The sequence below is a fragment of the Wolffia australiana genome, chromosome 1, assembly GCF_029677425.1.
Source record: "Wolffia australiana isolate 7733 chromosome 1, ASM2967742v1".
NCBI classification, from domain to species: Eukaryota; Viridiplantae; Streptophyta; class Magnoliopsida; order Alismatales; family Araceae; genus Wolffia; species Wolffia australiana.
Window position 1 is genome coordinate 21,784,678 of NC_135835.1, and position 16,679 is coordinate 21,801,356.

General features: G+C 37.3%; 1 protein-coding gene across 5 annotated transcripts; it reads right to left on the minus strand.

Annotated features, from left to right (window-relative positions):
* Positions 1-1,536: 1,536 nt before the first annotated feature.
* On the minus strand, positions 1,537-4,533 carry LOC144710742 (serine/threonine-protein phosphatase 4 regulatory subunit-like protein). 5 transcript variants are annotated; one of them, XM_078584605.1, is made up of 8 exons: positions 4,385-4,533; positions 4,034-4,210; positions 3,282-3,368; positions 2,768-2,816; positions 2,588-2,669; positions 2,471-2,523; positions 2,337-2,399; positions 1,537-1,914 (listed from the first exon to the last, which is right to left on the minus strand). In XM_078584605.1, the coding sequence occupies exons 2-8, from the start codon at positions 4,132-4,134 to the stop codon at positions 1,672-1,674; spliced, it is 678 nt and encodes a 225-aa protein (XP_078440731.1). In that variant the 5' UTR covers positions 4,135-4,210; positions 4,385-4,533; the 3' UTR covers positions 1,537-1,671. The 5 variants fall into 5 exon arrangements, with proteins under 5 accessions (XP_078440731.1, XP_078440739.1, XP_078440738.1 ...); XM_078584613.1 differs by having other exon boundaries at positions 4,034-4,150; positions 4,385-4,480; XM_078584612.1 differs by having other exon boundaries at positions 4,300-4,454.
* Between the last annotated feature and the right edge of the window lie 12,146 nt (positions 4,534-16,679).

The following is a 16,679-nucleotide window of genomic DNA, read 5'->3' on the forward strand; positions in this document are numbered from 1 at the left end:
GACATGGACTTACTAGTCTGAACCTCAATGGTTTATCTCTCGTCTTTGAATTTTCTCCACAGTCAATAAAATTTCTCCATAGTGCACGTGTAGATCAAGGGAAAAAATGTAAAAGATTTGAGTCAATGAATTAATAGTTCATGGGATATCGTTATTTCGGATGGAGAAACGTGTTAAATGGGTACTTTAAGAGAGAGAGAGAGAGAGAGAGAGAGAGAAAGAAAAGGGGGAACCTATTGTGAAGTATTAATCTAATATATGATATCATAAGAATATAAAATATAATGAGTATTATGTATCAAATTTCAAAAAATCCAATATCTACTTCCAATGTCAGATACGTGCATACATAAGATGTTAACTAAGTTAATATCATGAAATGTACACGACTATTTACAGTAAATTGATTATATAGGCGCACTATTAAGCTTAAAATAATAAAATCTATTTTTGGAGTGTTCTGATTTTTTATACTTATTGTATTTTAAGGAGCTTTCCAACATTGCATTCTAAAAAATATTAATTTTTGGAGTCAAAATATGTTTTTAGTGAATTGTTTGACATTCTTCATGAGGATGTCAAGTTCCTAAGTCAAAGTATAGATATTTTTTACATTTTATGACTTAGAATTTAATTTATGGATATTATTATGTTTTTTGATATTTTTTCCCCTCTAGCCACATTGAGCCATTGGATTTGATTGAACGTTGACCAATCATGATTTTTGGCAATGATTAGCACAACTAATCATTAAAAGAAGGTGCCATTGTGGCATCGTGAATTGTGACGATATAACAGCCAATGATTAAACTGATGCCTTTTCATTTTTAAAATCCACACAGGTAACGTGGACCGTATAAAAAATAAGATTAAAATCACAATAAATGCACGTGCAGAGACAGACAAAACAATAATTATTTTTTATGCATTATTTGAAGCAGAAATATAAAAAATAAGCAGTGCACTTGCATGGCACCATTTCATTGGAAGAAAATAAAGAAAACTCATTGATGTGCAATCCATGTTGCCACATCATTGCGCAACCACAGCATACTTTTAATGACAAAAATGACACTCATCAGTGTGTTGACATGGTATGGGGCAATGCTCCACCAGATCATACATTATTATGGCAAAAAAGTACTTTTTGTTCTTTCTCCGTGGAGGGCATGCATCCAAACCTCAAGACATAGGTAGATGCCCATATCACGAGGGATATTAATATCAAATATCTGTTCTATGACAACAAACATTTAATGTCAGTATGCAATACTGGAATATCAATATGACAGATATCAGATTTTCCTATTCGATATCGGATTCAATAGCCATCCTGATATCGGCATCTAATACCATCTTCTGGGGCAAGGGAACACTACCCCAAGAACTCTAATCACCTTAAATTTAGTCTTCCTTATCCTTTGCTTGCGTTTGAAGACTGTTATAGACAAGAATGTCAGCATTGTCAAACTGGCAATGACAAATATCAGGTACATGCACTGACATCATCATCGTCATAGATGATTGAAAACTAAATTAAACAAAGACTATCCTTTTGATATCATCTTGGTGAGCCACACATTCAGGAAAAATGAGGCAGACCAAAAGCAACGAGCAATTCAGGAGATGATGACATCAAGAAATCATGAAATTTATCCTTTCTGGGAAGATTCATTCATGATTATCTGAGGATACGCTTCTATCTTGTTCGCCAGGTATTTCTTCATCTTCCTTGCCATTGGCTGCCATGCCATCTTCAACAGTTTCTGCCTCAGCCATGTCTGCGTCTTCGCTGATCGCGGCAATGACGGATGTGTTGTTTGATCTTTTATTAGCCGACTCTGGCTCAGCTTCAGCTTCTGGCATTGGGCGAGGTTCTGTAGACCTCGTGATAGTTGATGTGACCAGCAGTGTCTGCAGTAGAGAATAAGGTTCAGGTATGGACAATGAACAATCTAGAGAGAGATGGAACGAGACCAAACAGGCTTTAAATTCAGTCACCCGTTACATTGTTTATTTTGTTCAGTTTCCCATCCCAACAACGATGGAATGGACCGAGGGAGGATTGTAAAATAGACAAATTTCTGTAGAATTAAAGCAAGAGAACAGATCACTGGACATGATGGCTTTGTACCAGTAATCCCTCATAGGGTCTGCAGTTTTGTTCTGTCAATTCAACAGTAACTCATCGGTACATTGATTAAATGGAATGGAAAGCTCAAAGGCTTGTCAATCCAATAGTAGCGGATGACAAGCCATGTAACTGATGGCTTGTCATCCGTCTACCAACCGTTGAGGAGAGAGAGGAGAAAGCGTGGGATTTAATGGCTGCAGACCTTGTCTAAAGCCAAAGCAAGCTTGGAGAGCTTGGGGTATAATGATCTTGGCGCCAAGAGAATCTGACCAAAAAAAAAGTTTTTTCTTTAATTCTTCTCTTGTATTTTTAGTCACAACGATGACCAGGGTCTACCTCGCAAAGCCTCTGAAGGGTGAAGGGAGGACCCTCTACGAAGCTCAAAAGCGCTGCAGAAGAACATAAGCTATAGCAGAAATTTCCCCAGAACAGATTAGTCAATAGGAAATTTACCTTCTTCTAATCTTCTTGCAATCTCAGGGTATCGCTCACCAAGAGAAGAATCTTGCTTCGACTCTGGGTATTCTGCCAGTATCTTTGTTTTAATAATGTCAAATGGGGATGATGATTTTTACATTATTGATGTAAAAATAATTGAACAGCAGATGACGAATTTGGCATACCTGCCCATACCTGCTTCAACCGGAAACATAAAACACTCTTCAGCCCTTCCCACTCTTGCCTACAGATGAACAACATGAAGGAAACATGATAGGTTGTAGAGCATATCAATGCTGACTAATCAAATATGAAAAATGAGTACGAAATTACATTCCACATAATAGAGCACAAAATTAGAATGATAAAATAACTAGGAAACCGATTTCCTCAGTTTTTACTTCTAACTTTTTACTTTGCATCGTGACAATAATCGGAATCAGAATCAGAACGTGGACGATAAGGATTCTTCAAAAAAGGTTCTGACAGGAAAATGAGAATAAACGATACAAACAAGTTTTTAGTAGAAAAAAAATTCAAACGATGCTATACGACAAGCAAAACCATGACGGGGGCTTCTGAAAATTGATGAAGAGATAGATCGTCAAAGATCTAGATCAATGGAAAAGTCGTGGGACGTAAATCTGAAGAAACTGTAAAAGAAATCTTATCGATGTTCATGAGGAGAAATCATTACACAATGACATACCAGAATTTTCCAGTGGCAGCAATTGACTCCAGCACTCGTCGAAGTTCATCATCGCTCATTGAAAATTTAGCCTCTGCTTCTTTGAAGCTGTGATTCGAATATACTCCCTCTTAGAAATACTAAAAAATAATGAAAATTAATTAACTTTGAAAAATAACGAGTTGAAGAGAATATGTCGCCAGAGCAACCTAACATTCTTTCCTTCCTAATTAAAAAAGAATGATTCAACTTCATAGTGCCGTCAAAATTGATTCCCGAATATCACTAGCTGAAGAGGGATGCTAATCATCATCTGAGATGATAATCCGTACGTGAGAAAGACTACAACCTTCATCAAGCACAAAGCATAGAATTATTAAAATACAAAAAATTAGAACCTTTCATGATAAAAAAAATTAAGGAACTTACTGAGGCGATCCCCAACACCTACTAGGCTAATTTTTGTAATTTGGCTTTAGTGTACTTCCCTCTCGGAAGTTTTGATAGACACATTAGTTAAATGCGATATCAAAAAAACTCAAGCAATACAATATAACATTTTCCCCGTAACTGCAAAAGCAAATTACCAAGATCATTATTAGACACAATTGTGAACATTATTAGACATAATTGTAGGGTTGATAATTATGCTAACATCAGTGCGCATTTCAAGAACATTACCAAGACGGTAACCATTCAACCTTTAAACAAAGAAATCGAGCAATAGGGCAAAGAGATTCCACAATCGAAAACATGAGCAGAAATAAACCTACTTGTCAACTTCATGGGTTGTTGCCGACTTTTCCAAAAGCTGCTGGCTTTCGGCGAGAGGGAGATCAGAAGATTGAGGACTTGCTTCCTCAATAATCTCCATTAGAACTGTTCGTTTCCTGTATCGCGCAGGTCGTAGTGCTATAAAGTGCGTGGCCTTGATCGACCAATTATGTAAGCTACCAAAAATCAAGGGCAACGAGAAAATAAAACATTTTAATCCGTTTATCATGATACGGATCAATGCACAGATAAAAATGTAAGATACCCCGATCATTGCGCAGAGATTCATTCAAATAAAGGAAATGTTATACTGGGCCCTTCCTGAATCGTCGAAAAGCTGGTCGACTTACCGAAAAGCCGATGGAAACCAGTGAAAGAGCTATTCGAACCGCGCGGGAGAGGAAAATATCCAAGAGCTACTGCTGCTGTTCTAATTTGTCATTTATCATCGAAGTCATTTCATTCTAAACCTCGATTAGACAAGAATGCTCGAAGAAAATATGAAATGAAACTAAACTTGGCCAATAAGTGCATACGCTCAAGCCTAATTAACATTAGTGAGTAAACCAAACCTGTATAATTCTCCATTCATTTAATTATAAATGATATATTTATTTATTACTTGTAGAACTTTTACTTTGGTCTTATAAAAGTGTTGCGACAATTTTCTGGTTCATTTGACTCCTAGAAGTAAAAAGTCATTTCAATGATAAAATTCATTCATTACAGACTTTTATAATGCATTCATTCATTATACATTATTAGACTTGTTACCTGTCAAACTTTTACTTTGATCTTATAAAGGTCTCGCAATAATTTTTTGATTTATTTGGCCCCTAGATGTAAAAAACTCATTTCAACAATAAAATTCAATTGGAGTTCATCTGTCATCTAGTAAATAACAACAGGGGAAAATATTGTTCATAGTCGAATGACTTGGGATTGTTCTTCACCATTACTTCGATTTTCATAGTACTTGTTCTTGAAAACCCATGTAATCTTAATGAAAATATGTTCCTTGAATAAATGTATTACACTTGATAAAAAGACCACCAAATGTATTACATTTGGTGATAAGATCAGATCAAGAGGGTCGATGGATCAAACATTTGTGATTGTGATCACATCGATCCTATCCAATCAATTGGACTGGCAAACTTCGTATCAATTCCATTTTTCCCGTCTGAAGACGGGTCTTTAGATGATTGCTCAACCAATCTGATTGATCGATAAACACAGTATCAACAATTTATGATACGTGAGAAGTTATAAATATGATGATCAGTTGACACAAATATTTGTTGATCTACATTGATTGGATACATAAATAGTGGGAAGAAATATTGATTGGATATATTTCTAATTTGTTACCGAGTAGGAAAAAATCTTATGAAATGAAATAAGTGTATCATGCTTGACAAGCCTAATAAATCAATATTTCTTGAGTGATTGACTTAGATAAGTCATGAAGACCATAATTACTTATTCAAATTTGATTCATTTTATTGATAAAGATAATGATGATCAATCCAGATGTTTGATCATGACTTATCACAATCAATTGATATATTTGATCATAATCAATCATGGTCGATGAATCATGTTCAATCATCATCCACAAGTGATTGATCAAAGATTTTATGAACTAGGGTTTAAAAATGTTTATTTAAAAAAAATGATGATTAAAAAATGATATATTTGGTATCATGATGATTCGTTCAACAATTTTAATCAAATTTGAATGGATAAATTCTGATCGATTACCTACTCATACTTGGAGATCATTGATGTACAAGGATAACCAGTTCCATAATCTCTCCAAACATGAATATGAACCTAAAATTTTTATGTTTAACTCCATACTGTATTCGATAGATGCTGGCTCTAAGCATACCTCCATGGTCATGTCGTTTCCCTTAGTTACCTCTCAGCCATCATGATTGTTATATTCCTGAATTTTTATCCTGAAATAATTTAAAGATTTTACAAGACAATCACAAATTCAACATCTCATTCAGTATTCATAAATATAATATAACACACACATGGAATGACTATGTGAATTATTGTTAAATCATAATATAATGATCATTAATGTTTAAACATGTGTTCTAATATTTATATTTGAAGGATACTCTATAGTCACATTGAAATATACAAACATAATAGCAATCTCTACTCCCACTCATATGAAAATTATGGTTGATCCCATAGCGAGTAGTGTTGAGACATTAAGACAAATAGTGAGTTCTTTTGGGGAAAGAGTTCACTAAATTTATCCATATGTTCCCTAAATAGTATTAAACTTATTGTAGCTCGAGTTGATTCAAGTCACAGTTGTGTAAGTGGTCCATAAGACCTGAGATACCATAGGTGCCTTGTGGATGATTGGCTGTATTTTGACGATGACCTCTTATGCATCGACCAACCAACACATATGATTGTGTGCCTTAAAAAAATAGAGCAGATCGTCTCAAGGAAGATGATGGAATTCCATTCCTGTTTGGGGAAGTATAAATATCACGGATGTCTTCTCCGATGATTTTTCCATAATTATTAAATAGAATGACCAACTAGGGTTTGATAATTAACCATCCTTCGGTCATGAGGTGTAGCTTGGCACCCCACATGCAGCCAACTTTACCAATCAATTGGGTCAAATCAGTCTTTGTTAATGAAGTTATATGTATTATAATTAATTAATAAGGTCAATCCAATAAAGCTTTTTGGGATATTGAAGTTATTAACTAGACTGATACATAGGCTGAGGGTCACATACACAATATTTTTATATTTTGGTGGACACTCTTTCAGTTTGGGGACTTCTATTAAATGTTCCTGGATATAGAGACTTTTGTGAAATTTTCACAAACTTTTACAAAAATTTCATTGGTAGGTAATATATAGTTGGGGTGTTCTCATTTGATACTTGTGAGAGTGATTGAGTGCCCCTCTTTCTTTGCTTTGTCTTTCCTGAGTGTTGATTCTAGTGGAGACTAGATGGAGAGAAAAATCATATTTCTGGTAGCCTAGATTATGAAAAGACGAGAATATCAAGGGCTTTGAAAATCATATGGCTATATCTAGAGATTCCATATCTAAATTACATGAAGGTACTCGCTTGAGGAACCAAGCCATCACATATGTGATATGTGCAAAGGTAATGTTTTTGGTTTCTTTTTTTTTCATTTCCATATTAGATTTTTTCTATCTCAATTGAGGAAGAAAAAATCACAGCAACACTTCTCCTATGTACTTCACAATTATATGATTGTAAACTATATAAGGCTTGGGTTTTTAAAAAAACCTTAGGAACTTCCATTCACCACTCATGATACCAAATTTTCCAAATTGTTGTGTATATTACCAATAATACAGCACTACCATATAAAGATATAAAATATAATACATGGTGTCTCTTATTTTTCAACATTTCAAGATGTTTTGTCATTGTTGATGTGGTGAGTACATGTTTTCATACATATAGACTGATATACCAAAAGATGGTATTCTTATCCAATAATTCATTTTCAGATGTGACTTGGTCTGAAGAAATTAAGGAAATCATCTTATACATAATACACTCCAACAAGTAGCTTGGTTTTGGGTTTTCCACAATGAAAATTTATATTATTCAGTGCAAATAATATCTTGAACTGCTAAATATATTATCCTTACAATTCAAGAATAATATCTAATTGAACCTTGATTTATCATCCATAATAACAGATAAATCAGAAGTTACCTAAAAAGTGGCATTTATGCATCAAAATTTATAATAATTTCCTTTGTGGAGACCATTGAAATTTAGGATGCAGTAAAAACACATTTTGGGTTGAAACATATACTTTTAGATTTTTATAAGTGTATATATATATTTAGATTTTTTATGATTTTATAGGAATACTGTAGTTGAAATAAAATATTCATTTTATATATTCAAAAATTATCTAAAAACTTGGGATTTTTCTAGATTAAAAATAATAAAACTTTATAAATACCTTCCATTGGGTTTGGGGACTCAACCGAGTCTACCTGATAGTGATAGAGTGAACCTGGTTGAGTGATTTGTGGGTAGCAGTTGTGGATGCTACTGCTATTTTGAGAAAATATTTATTGGTGGTTTAAAAAAAAAAGACTTGGTGACTGCCTGTATTTGATAAAAAAATGCTAAAATTTTTCCAGCATAGGATGTAAATGTAGAAAAGACATAGCTGTATTTGAATGCTTTGAATGTAGGCTATCAATCTGGAAAAGAAGCTAGGAAAAATATGAAATAATAAACTTGAAAAATGTGAAATACCACATGAACCTATTTATGGTTAGTCTCTTGGAAAAAAACTTGAGTGTTTTTCTGATAGATCTCCCTCTACAACCTTCAGACCACCCCAGGCTTTTGATATTTTGATGAATGAATAATGGACCCAAATGATATTTTGAGAGGTTTTTCAGCCTATCAATAGAGATTTGGAAAACAAATACAAGAGTGAACAATGGGTGTTGGAAGACGTAAAAGATAGAAAAATTCAAATAATCTACCTCGTGAATGAATTCCAATATTTGGGTAACCAGAATTGCTTTGGATCCATTTTTTCTGTCTCCTTGAAAAAGTCAATTGGCTACCAATTTGAATGTGGCAAGGCAATCATACATCAAACCAAAGATGCACGTAAGAGTGTTTTGAAATCCTTAAGTGGGTGATCAAAATGGGTTTGGAAAAACTCCACCTTCTGTTTTCCTCATTTTATCCATGAAGCATAATTTAACTACCCTACATCATGCATCTCAATCACAAGGATGTGACAAAGTCCACTTGACTCATCAAGTAAAGTGAGTTTAGTCTTAAAAACTTAAATAAGAACATAAAATAAGATCATTCAGGGCATAGGCTTAATACTTGTGGAATCGTACAGTTAACCCAAAAACCAGATCAAGATATGAGATTTATCATGTTAAGATGATAATTCAGAGTAATTTAGCAAAATTACCATGACCTATTTTATGTTGACAGTCATTAGGAAATATCTCTCATCACATTGGTTGGATCTCTTATTTGTATGATGTAGATCTTGATAAGAATTATTAAAGAAATTATAGAAAGAAAAATTCCAAAAAAAATCCATAATATTATGTCAATTTATTTGAAGCAAATAGAATTCTAAGGTAAGTATTTTCAACGATTTTTAAAGTCCTCACATCTCATTATTTTGAAGTAGTTTATATGCAAAATTTAGGCATAAATTGTTTGTCTTGAGGAGACACATCTAACCATATGAAACATTTGTTATTATCCTTATTATTTTATTAGAACATTTTAATCTAAACTCACCTTTGTAGAATGAAAATTACAGCCCACAATCCATGAAGGGATGTCACGTCGGATGGACTTCCTTGTTGGCTGCCTAATGTGACCATCACGCCGCCGAGCCAACCCAACTCATATGCCACTTTGGATGAGCCACAAAGGCTTTCCTCTGATGTGTTCTACATGTCGGAGGAAAGCCGACGACCCATATCAGCGCTGAGATTCGTCCAGGCCATCGGATCTGACAACCTCAATGAATCTAACCCCCATGATTTAACGAAAAATATAAAGAGGCAAAAATTCTAAAAAACAAAAAATGGTCTCTATCCTGCTCTTGACAGCAATAAATGATGTCAATAGCAAGATAATCCACTCTCCAATCTGGACCGTTGCCCCTGACACATGTCATGAGATCAACAGTCCAGATGGTGGACTCGCGATGTACCCCAAGTGAGTTCAAACAAAATAGGCGTTGGCATTCAATGCCAATGGCACAATAACTATGCCTTTTCCCATCGGTACCCGAGCGACTAAAATGTCAGATCCAATGACTGGAGTTCAACCTATCAAGATTTTAGATTCAATCATAACCGCTTAGATTGCCACGACACCACTCACCATTGATTGGAGTAGTGTACCCAACAAATCATTAAGTGCAATATTGGCTGATTTGATCATCACATCACTAAATATTACTGATTGTTCAATGCTCTCTAAGCCGTTGGATGCTCTAGAGTCTCACAGATTGGATGAAGGAGATGTGCCCACGCGAGATGCTTACTTGGACGCGACACTGGTGAATCCTGCTCTACCAACTAGAGGAATCACTCTAAACCCAATGCCTCCTCAGCCAACTGACTCAGTTGAATCAGCCTTGGACCAAGTCTGCTAGGCCAACTCAGACCAAGTCGACTTGGCCGATCTGGCCCCAGTTGAATCGGATGATTCTGGCCTAGTCAACTCAGATGATTCAAGCCAAGTAGACTCTACCGAGTCAAACCAAGTCGACTCGGCCCACTCGGCCGACTTGGCGAAGTCACACCAAACTGACTCGGTTGACTCAAGGCGGGTCGACTCAATTGAGTTAGGCCTGGTCGACTTGGTTGAGTTAGGCCTGGTTGACTAAATTGAGTTAGCCCAGGTTGACTGGGTTGAGTCAGGAGGGTTGACTCAGTCGAGTCAAGTCGGGTCAAGTCGGCCAAGTCGACCGAGTAAGGTAGGGTAGACTCAGTCGAGTCTGACCGAGTAGACCAAGTTGACTAGGCCAAACCTGATACAATTAATTTGGGTGAGTCTGACTAGGTTGGCCTGGTCGACCCATTCAAGTCCGATCGAGTAGACCACGTTGACTCACCTGAGCCTGACTGCGTCGACTCGATCTAGTTCATGCCCAAACGGGAGAGGATGCCTGTTTCTGAATGGGCTAGGCAGCCGGGATACGAACGGGATGAACATCCCACGCCCAAGGAGGTCGAGCAGCTCGTGGCCGAATGGGCCACACAATCCTAGAGGCATGGCTGCACACCACAACAATGAGATCTGGAAAATAGATGTCAAGACCGTTTTCCTCAATGGAAACCTTGAGGAAGAGGTGTATATGATACAACCCGAGGGTTATGAATCCAAGGATTTTCCAGATAAGGTGTGCAAGTTGCAAAGATCCATTTATGGATTAAAGCAACATTCAAGGAGCTGGAATCTCAAATTTGATGAGGGCATCAAATCTTATGACTTCATTAAGAATGAAGATGAACCATTTGTATACAAGAAAACCAGTGGGAGTGCAACCAATTTTGTGATTTTAAATGTAAATGATATTCTACTCATTGGGAATGATGTAGGAATGTTATCATCAGTAAATGCATAGTTATCCAAGAACTTCTCCATGAAAAATTTGGGAGAGGCAACCAACGTATTGAGAATACGTATCTATAGAGATAAATCGAGGAGGTTGCCAGGATTGTCCCAATCTATGTACACAAACACCATTGTCAAAAGGTTTGGCATGTAGAACTCTAAGAGAGGTCTCACACCAATGAGACATGGAGTTCAACTATCTACGGAGCATTCACCTAAGACTCCTGAAGATAGAGTGATGATGTCAAAAGTTCCATATGCTTTGGCTGTTGGATGATGTAGAGTAATGATGTACGCAATGCTATGCACTAGGCCTGATGTTGCTTTTTCTCTAAGTGTTACGAGCATATTTCATGCAGACCCAAGAGAAGAACATTTGGTAGAACGGTGAAATGCATCCTTAAGTACTTAAGAAGGACTAAGGATTTGTTTCTAATTTATGGAGGAGAGGAGTTGAAGCTCCAGGGTTACACAGTCTCAAGTTTCTAGTCGGATCCAAACAATAGTAGATCTACATCTAGATTCATGTTCACATTGAAAGAAGGCGCGATATCTTGGAAGAGTTCCAAGCAGATGCTACAGCAGACTCAACGACGAAAGGTGAATACATAGCAACAACTGAGGACGCCAAGAAAGCAATTTAATTGAATAAATTTATCATGAAACATGGCTAGCATTGTTCCTTCCATCTCAAAACCTATTCCATTGTTGTGCGACAACAATGGTGCAATAGCAAAAGCAAAAGAGCCATGGTCTCATCTGAAGTCAAAACACATTTTGAGGTGATTTCACTTGATTAGGGAGATCATTACACGAGGAGAGACTGTGATGAAAAGGATTCCATTAACCGGCAACATAGCAAACCCACTAGTTAAGCCACTAGCTCATGAAGTCTTTGAGCATCATTGTCAGACAATCAGATTGTTGAACAAGGGTGATTGGCTTTAGTCCAAGTGGGAGATTTATAGATATCACATGACCGTCAAGCCAATTACACTACCGTGTCTATTTAAGTTCATTATTCTATGCGATGTTTATAATGAAGTCCATGAATACGTGCAATGACTTAGTGAGTTATAATGAGATCATAATACAATGATCACTAGCCTTTAAAGATGTATTTTAAATATTCCTATTCGATGGATAGTCGAGATAGACATTGAATTATCCTGATAGAATAGCACTTGCGGATCCTACTTATACAATAAGTATAACTGATCCTGTGGCTATTAGTGTGGCCACACTACAGACATATAGTGTGTGCTCTTTGGAGAAATAATTCCCTGAATTGATCCGTACGAATCTTTGAATGGTATTATACCTAAATGTCAATCAGGTTGATTCAGGTGATGGTTGTATAAGTGATCCACTGACCTAAGACACTAAGGACATCTCATGAGTGGACAACTATATTTTGACTATGACTTGTGAGCCTCTAATGATGAAATTCAAATAAGTTATAGATCGGATGTAATAAGAAGCTTACAGAGATAATTGAGTAGTCAAGACAGGATCATGCACCCTTGGTATAAGAGGAGATCGACTCAAGGAAGACGATGCAAAAAATTCGTGGCCAGGGTGGTGAGGATATTAGAAAAGGTATTCTCTAATGATCCCCGTTATGCATCAATACTATTCGAATGACAGATTAGGGTTTGGTGATAAACCGTACCCTAAGTAGTTTAAGTGTCTTGCGCGGATGATGGATTATACATATATGTAGCCAATGACGGTAAAGTTTCCATGAGAGAGTTTGAGACTACTCAGTATCTTCAAGGGCATGAGGTGTATCTTGGCACCCAATGGGCTAGAAACATAATCTATCGATTTGGTTAAATCGATCCTTATTTAATTAATCTATATGCTGATATAGTTAATTAATAAGGTTGGTAAAAAAGTATTATCGGGCCACTTAAGTTATTAACTAGAATGATATGTGGGCCTAGAGGGTCACATGCACAAGGTCATAAGGGCATTGGTGGATATGTTTACTTTTTAGGGTTTTTGAGAAAAACCTTAAGTGAAATGTAAAGGAAAAAGGGTCACATTTTACGCACCCATGAAATCCTGATTTGAGAGCCCCTCCCTTTCTCCATTCTCCTCTCCACTCATCATATGGAGAGTGTCTTCATGGTGAGGAGATCTTCCAGATTTTCAAGAAGAATCGAAGAAGAAGATGTGGAGATCCAAGTGCCAAGTGATCATGTGGATACTTTTAGAATCCATACGTGTGAACAACTTTAGAATGATCTTAGAGCAACAAAGTTAAGGATGGAACGAGTTCCCCATAAGGTACATTCCACGTTGATTTTAAAGATCAATTGTGAATCAATCGACACGCTTCTGCATCCATGGAAACGTGTTTCCCAAGGACGAACCAAGGCACCAAACCAAACACTTTACTACATTTAAGCTATGACTTGTTTGAATCCCAATATTAGAGGCTCTTAAGTTGTAGTCAAAATGCAGTCGTCCATTCACGAGATGTCCTTAGTGTCTCAGGTCAACGGATCACTTATACAACCGTGACATAAATCAACCTGATTAACATTTAGGTATAATACCATTCAGGGATTCGTATGGATCAATTCATTGAACTCTTTCTCCAGAGAGCACCTACTATCTGTCCATAGTGTTGCCACACTAATAACCAAATGGTCAGCTATATTTATCGTAAAAGTAGGATCAACTAGTAATATTCTAGCTGGACAATTCGATGTCCATCTCAACTATCCATTGAATAGGAATATTTAAAATACATGTTTGAAGAGTAGTGATCATTGTATTATGATAATTCATTATGTCATTGCACGTATTCATGGAGTTCATTATAAATATCACATAGAATAATAATGAACGTAAATATTTTATTCAAAGAACTTAAATAAACATGGTAGTGTGATTGGCTTGACGGCTACATAATATGCATCAGAATTTTATACATCATATTCATGAGTACCCTCAGCACGTAGATCTCCCTTGGTTTAAAGCTGGGGATTACCACTACCTTCGAGAAGTCACTAAACATCAGGGAGGCGACCACCCATATTGAGGTCCATGCAAGCATTCCATGACTTTATCCACCATGCTTCACTTGTGGAGCCACCCATTCAAAGTGAGAGGTGCACATGGAGGAATGGGCGACAGGCAGATGCGCTTATGTATGAACGACTTGATTATTATTTCACAATAACATGGCACTAATGCACCTCACTACTTGTGTCGAGCTTTTACCCTGATATTATTGTGATCATTGGCCACTCCTACTTCTCCCTAACACTAGTGCTTCTGTCCATCGGCCTCCTTTTTACTTTTAGACTATGTGGCTCGAATATGAAGCTTTTCATAGCTTTATACATCACCACTGGCACGAAGCAATTTCCACATCGCATATAGAGAACTTTTGTTATAGACTAAGGAATCTCACACTCCATCTAAAATGGTGGAATAGACATGTATTTAGGGGCGTGCACACATCGGTCAAAGCACTCAAGGCAGAGCTAGAAGTCATTGAGCGACAACTATAGGGGGCTGGACAGATGAAGCTAGGAAGTGCAAGCATAAGCTTAGTGAACAGCTTGAAGATGCCATGCGATGTCAAGAACAGTTCTATCTCTAGAAATTGTGAATCCAATGGCTATAAGACACTAACAGAAACACATGTTTCTTTCACGTCTCAATTCGCCATAGAGCCCGACCTAATTATACCACCTTTAGGGGAGTATAATCAGGACCCAGACTAGTTAGCAACTATGGAGTCACGTACTTTAGTTCCCTTCTTACCTCACAGCCTACTGAGGTGAGTGAGGATCTACTCAACTCCATTCCACACTTGGTGGCTGACAAGGAAAACACTATACTTACGACCCTTCCTATGCGTGTCGAGATCAAGGAGGTGGTCTTCTCCTATGGTAGGAACAAGGCATTGAGGCTGGATGGGTTTCTACGGAGTTCTACATCACTTGTCGGGATATAGTACACACAGTCTTGGTGCAAGCTATCTAGGAGATATTTACACCTAAAGTCTTACCTCAGAGTTGGAAATCCACTTTTTTGGCGCTTATCCCAAAAGTGGATGATCCTATTTCCTTAAGAGACTTTTGCCCTATTCGTCTTTATAATGAAAGCTACAAATTTGCATCCAGATTCATTACAAACCAACTAGGGACCTTCCTTGGTAGACTCACCTCACCTGAATAGTGTGGTTTTGTCAAGGGTCGACACTATCCACGACACTATCTTGCTAGTTTACGAGTTAGCACAATCACTGGACACTCATATTCTTAGTTTGAACATCATCATCAACATCGATATTGAGAAGGCTTTTGATAGAGTCGAGTGGAATTTCCTTACCATAGTGTTACAGTTCTTTGGTTTCCTTGATGCATTCACCACTCTACTAGATGCTTGTATTAGAGAGAATCACTTTTCTCTCTTGGTGGATAGAAACTCCACTAGTTTCTTCACTACCATGCGAGGTCAACGGCAAGGTGACCCTATCTCACTCATCCTTTTCATATTGATGGAGGAGGCATTTAGAGAATCCCTCACACAAGCGATTTCCCCAAGACTCATCCAACCATTTTTTCAAAAAGAGGTTGCTAGATCCTCTTGCATTCTCTATTCGTCAATTATACTATCCTTTTCCTTAACGGATCTAAATAATCCATTAAGAAGCTTATGAGTGTGGTCCCAACGTACAAGATGGATTTTGGTCAGCTCGTCAATTCCATAAAGAATAACTTTATGGTCAAACCCCTCCACCATTGTAAAGCGCTCACAGATTATCCAACATCATACACAATTCTCACGAGGATGCCTTCCTTTCAACTATCTTGGGTGCTCCATCTTTCTCGGCCCTACACGGTAGCATTATTTTGATGCCTTGTTGGCCAAGCTGAGAAAGAAACTAGATATATAGAAACTTTGTTTCCTATCTGCTGGTGGACGTGTCCAGCTCATTGAGCACACCCTTATGAGCATCCCGTTGCATACCTTGTTGTACACTCGTTATCACTCATAGTTCTTGGCTATGTGGAGCGAATATGCGCACATTTTCTATGGTTGGGTCACCTTGAGAGAGGGCATAGACACCACTGGGTTTCTTGGCAGAAAGTATGCCGGCTGATGGACAAGCGAGGTCTAGGGATCAGACACCTTCAAGATGTCCAAGACATGCTTCAAAAGAAGCTCATGTGGCGTATGCGTACCAGGAGCTCCCATTGGGGAGCTTCATCTCAGCCAAGTACGGCAAGTGGGCTCGTAGATAGTCTAATATCAAAGGCCATAAAAGGTGGCGAACTTGGCAACAACATTGGTTATAGATATCCAATGTGACCCGTTGACACATCGGCCAATGTGTGATTAGTATGTGATAAGATACTTGACTCACCAACGCAACCTTAGCTTGCCACCCCCACTTTACCCACAATCGAGTACTGTTGACTATGGAACAGTTGCTAACGGGGAACACACAGCTCTTA

Bases quoted from the DNA above. Each gene is read 5' to 3' on its own strand.
- LOC144710742 (XM_078584587.1), bottom strand. From the start codon at position 4,323: ATGAATCTCTGCGCAATGATCGGGGTATCTTACATTTTTATCTGTGCA. The intron at 2,670-2,767 runs GTATGGGCAGGT...ATTAAAACAAAG, and splicing joins TATGTTTCCGGTTGAAGCAG to ATACTGGCAGAATACCCAGA. The intron at 2,524-2,587 runs GTAAATTTCCTA...GTTCTTCTGCAG, and splicing joins TGCAAGAAGATTAGAAGAAG to CGCTTTTGAGCTTCGTAGAG.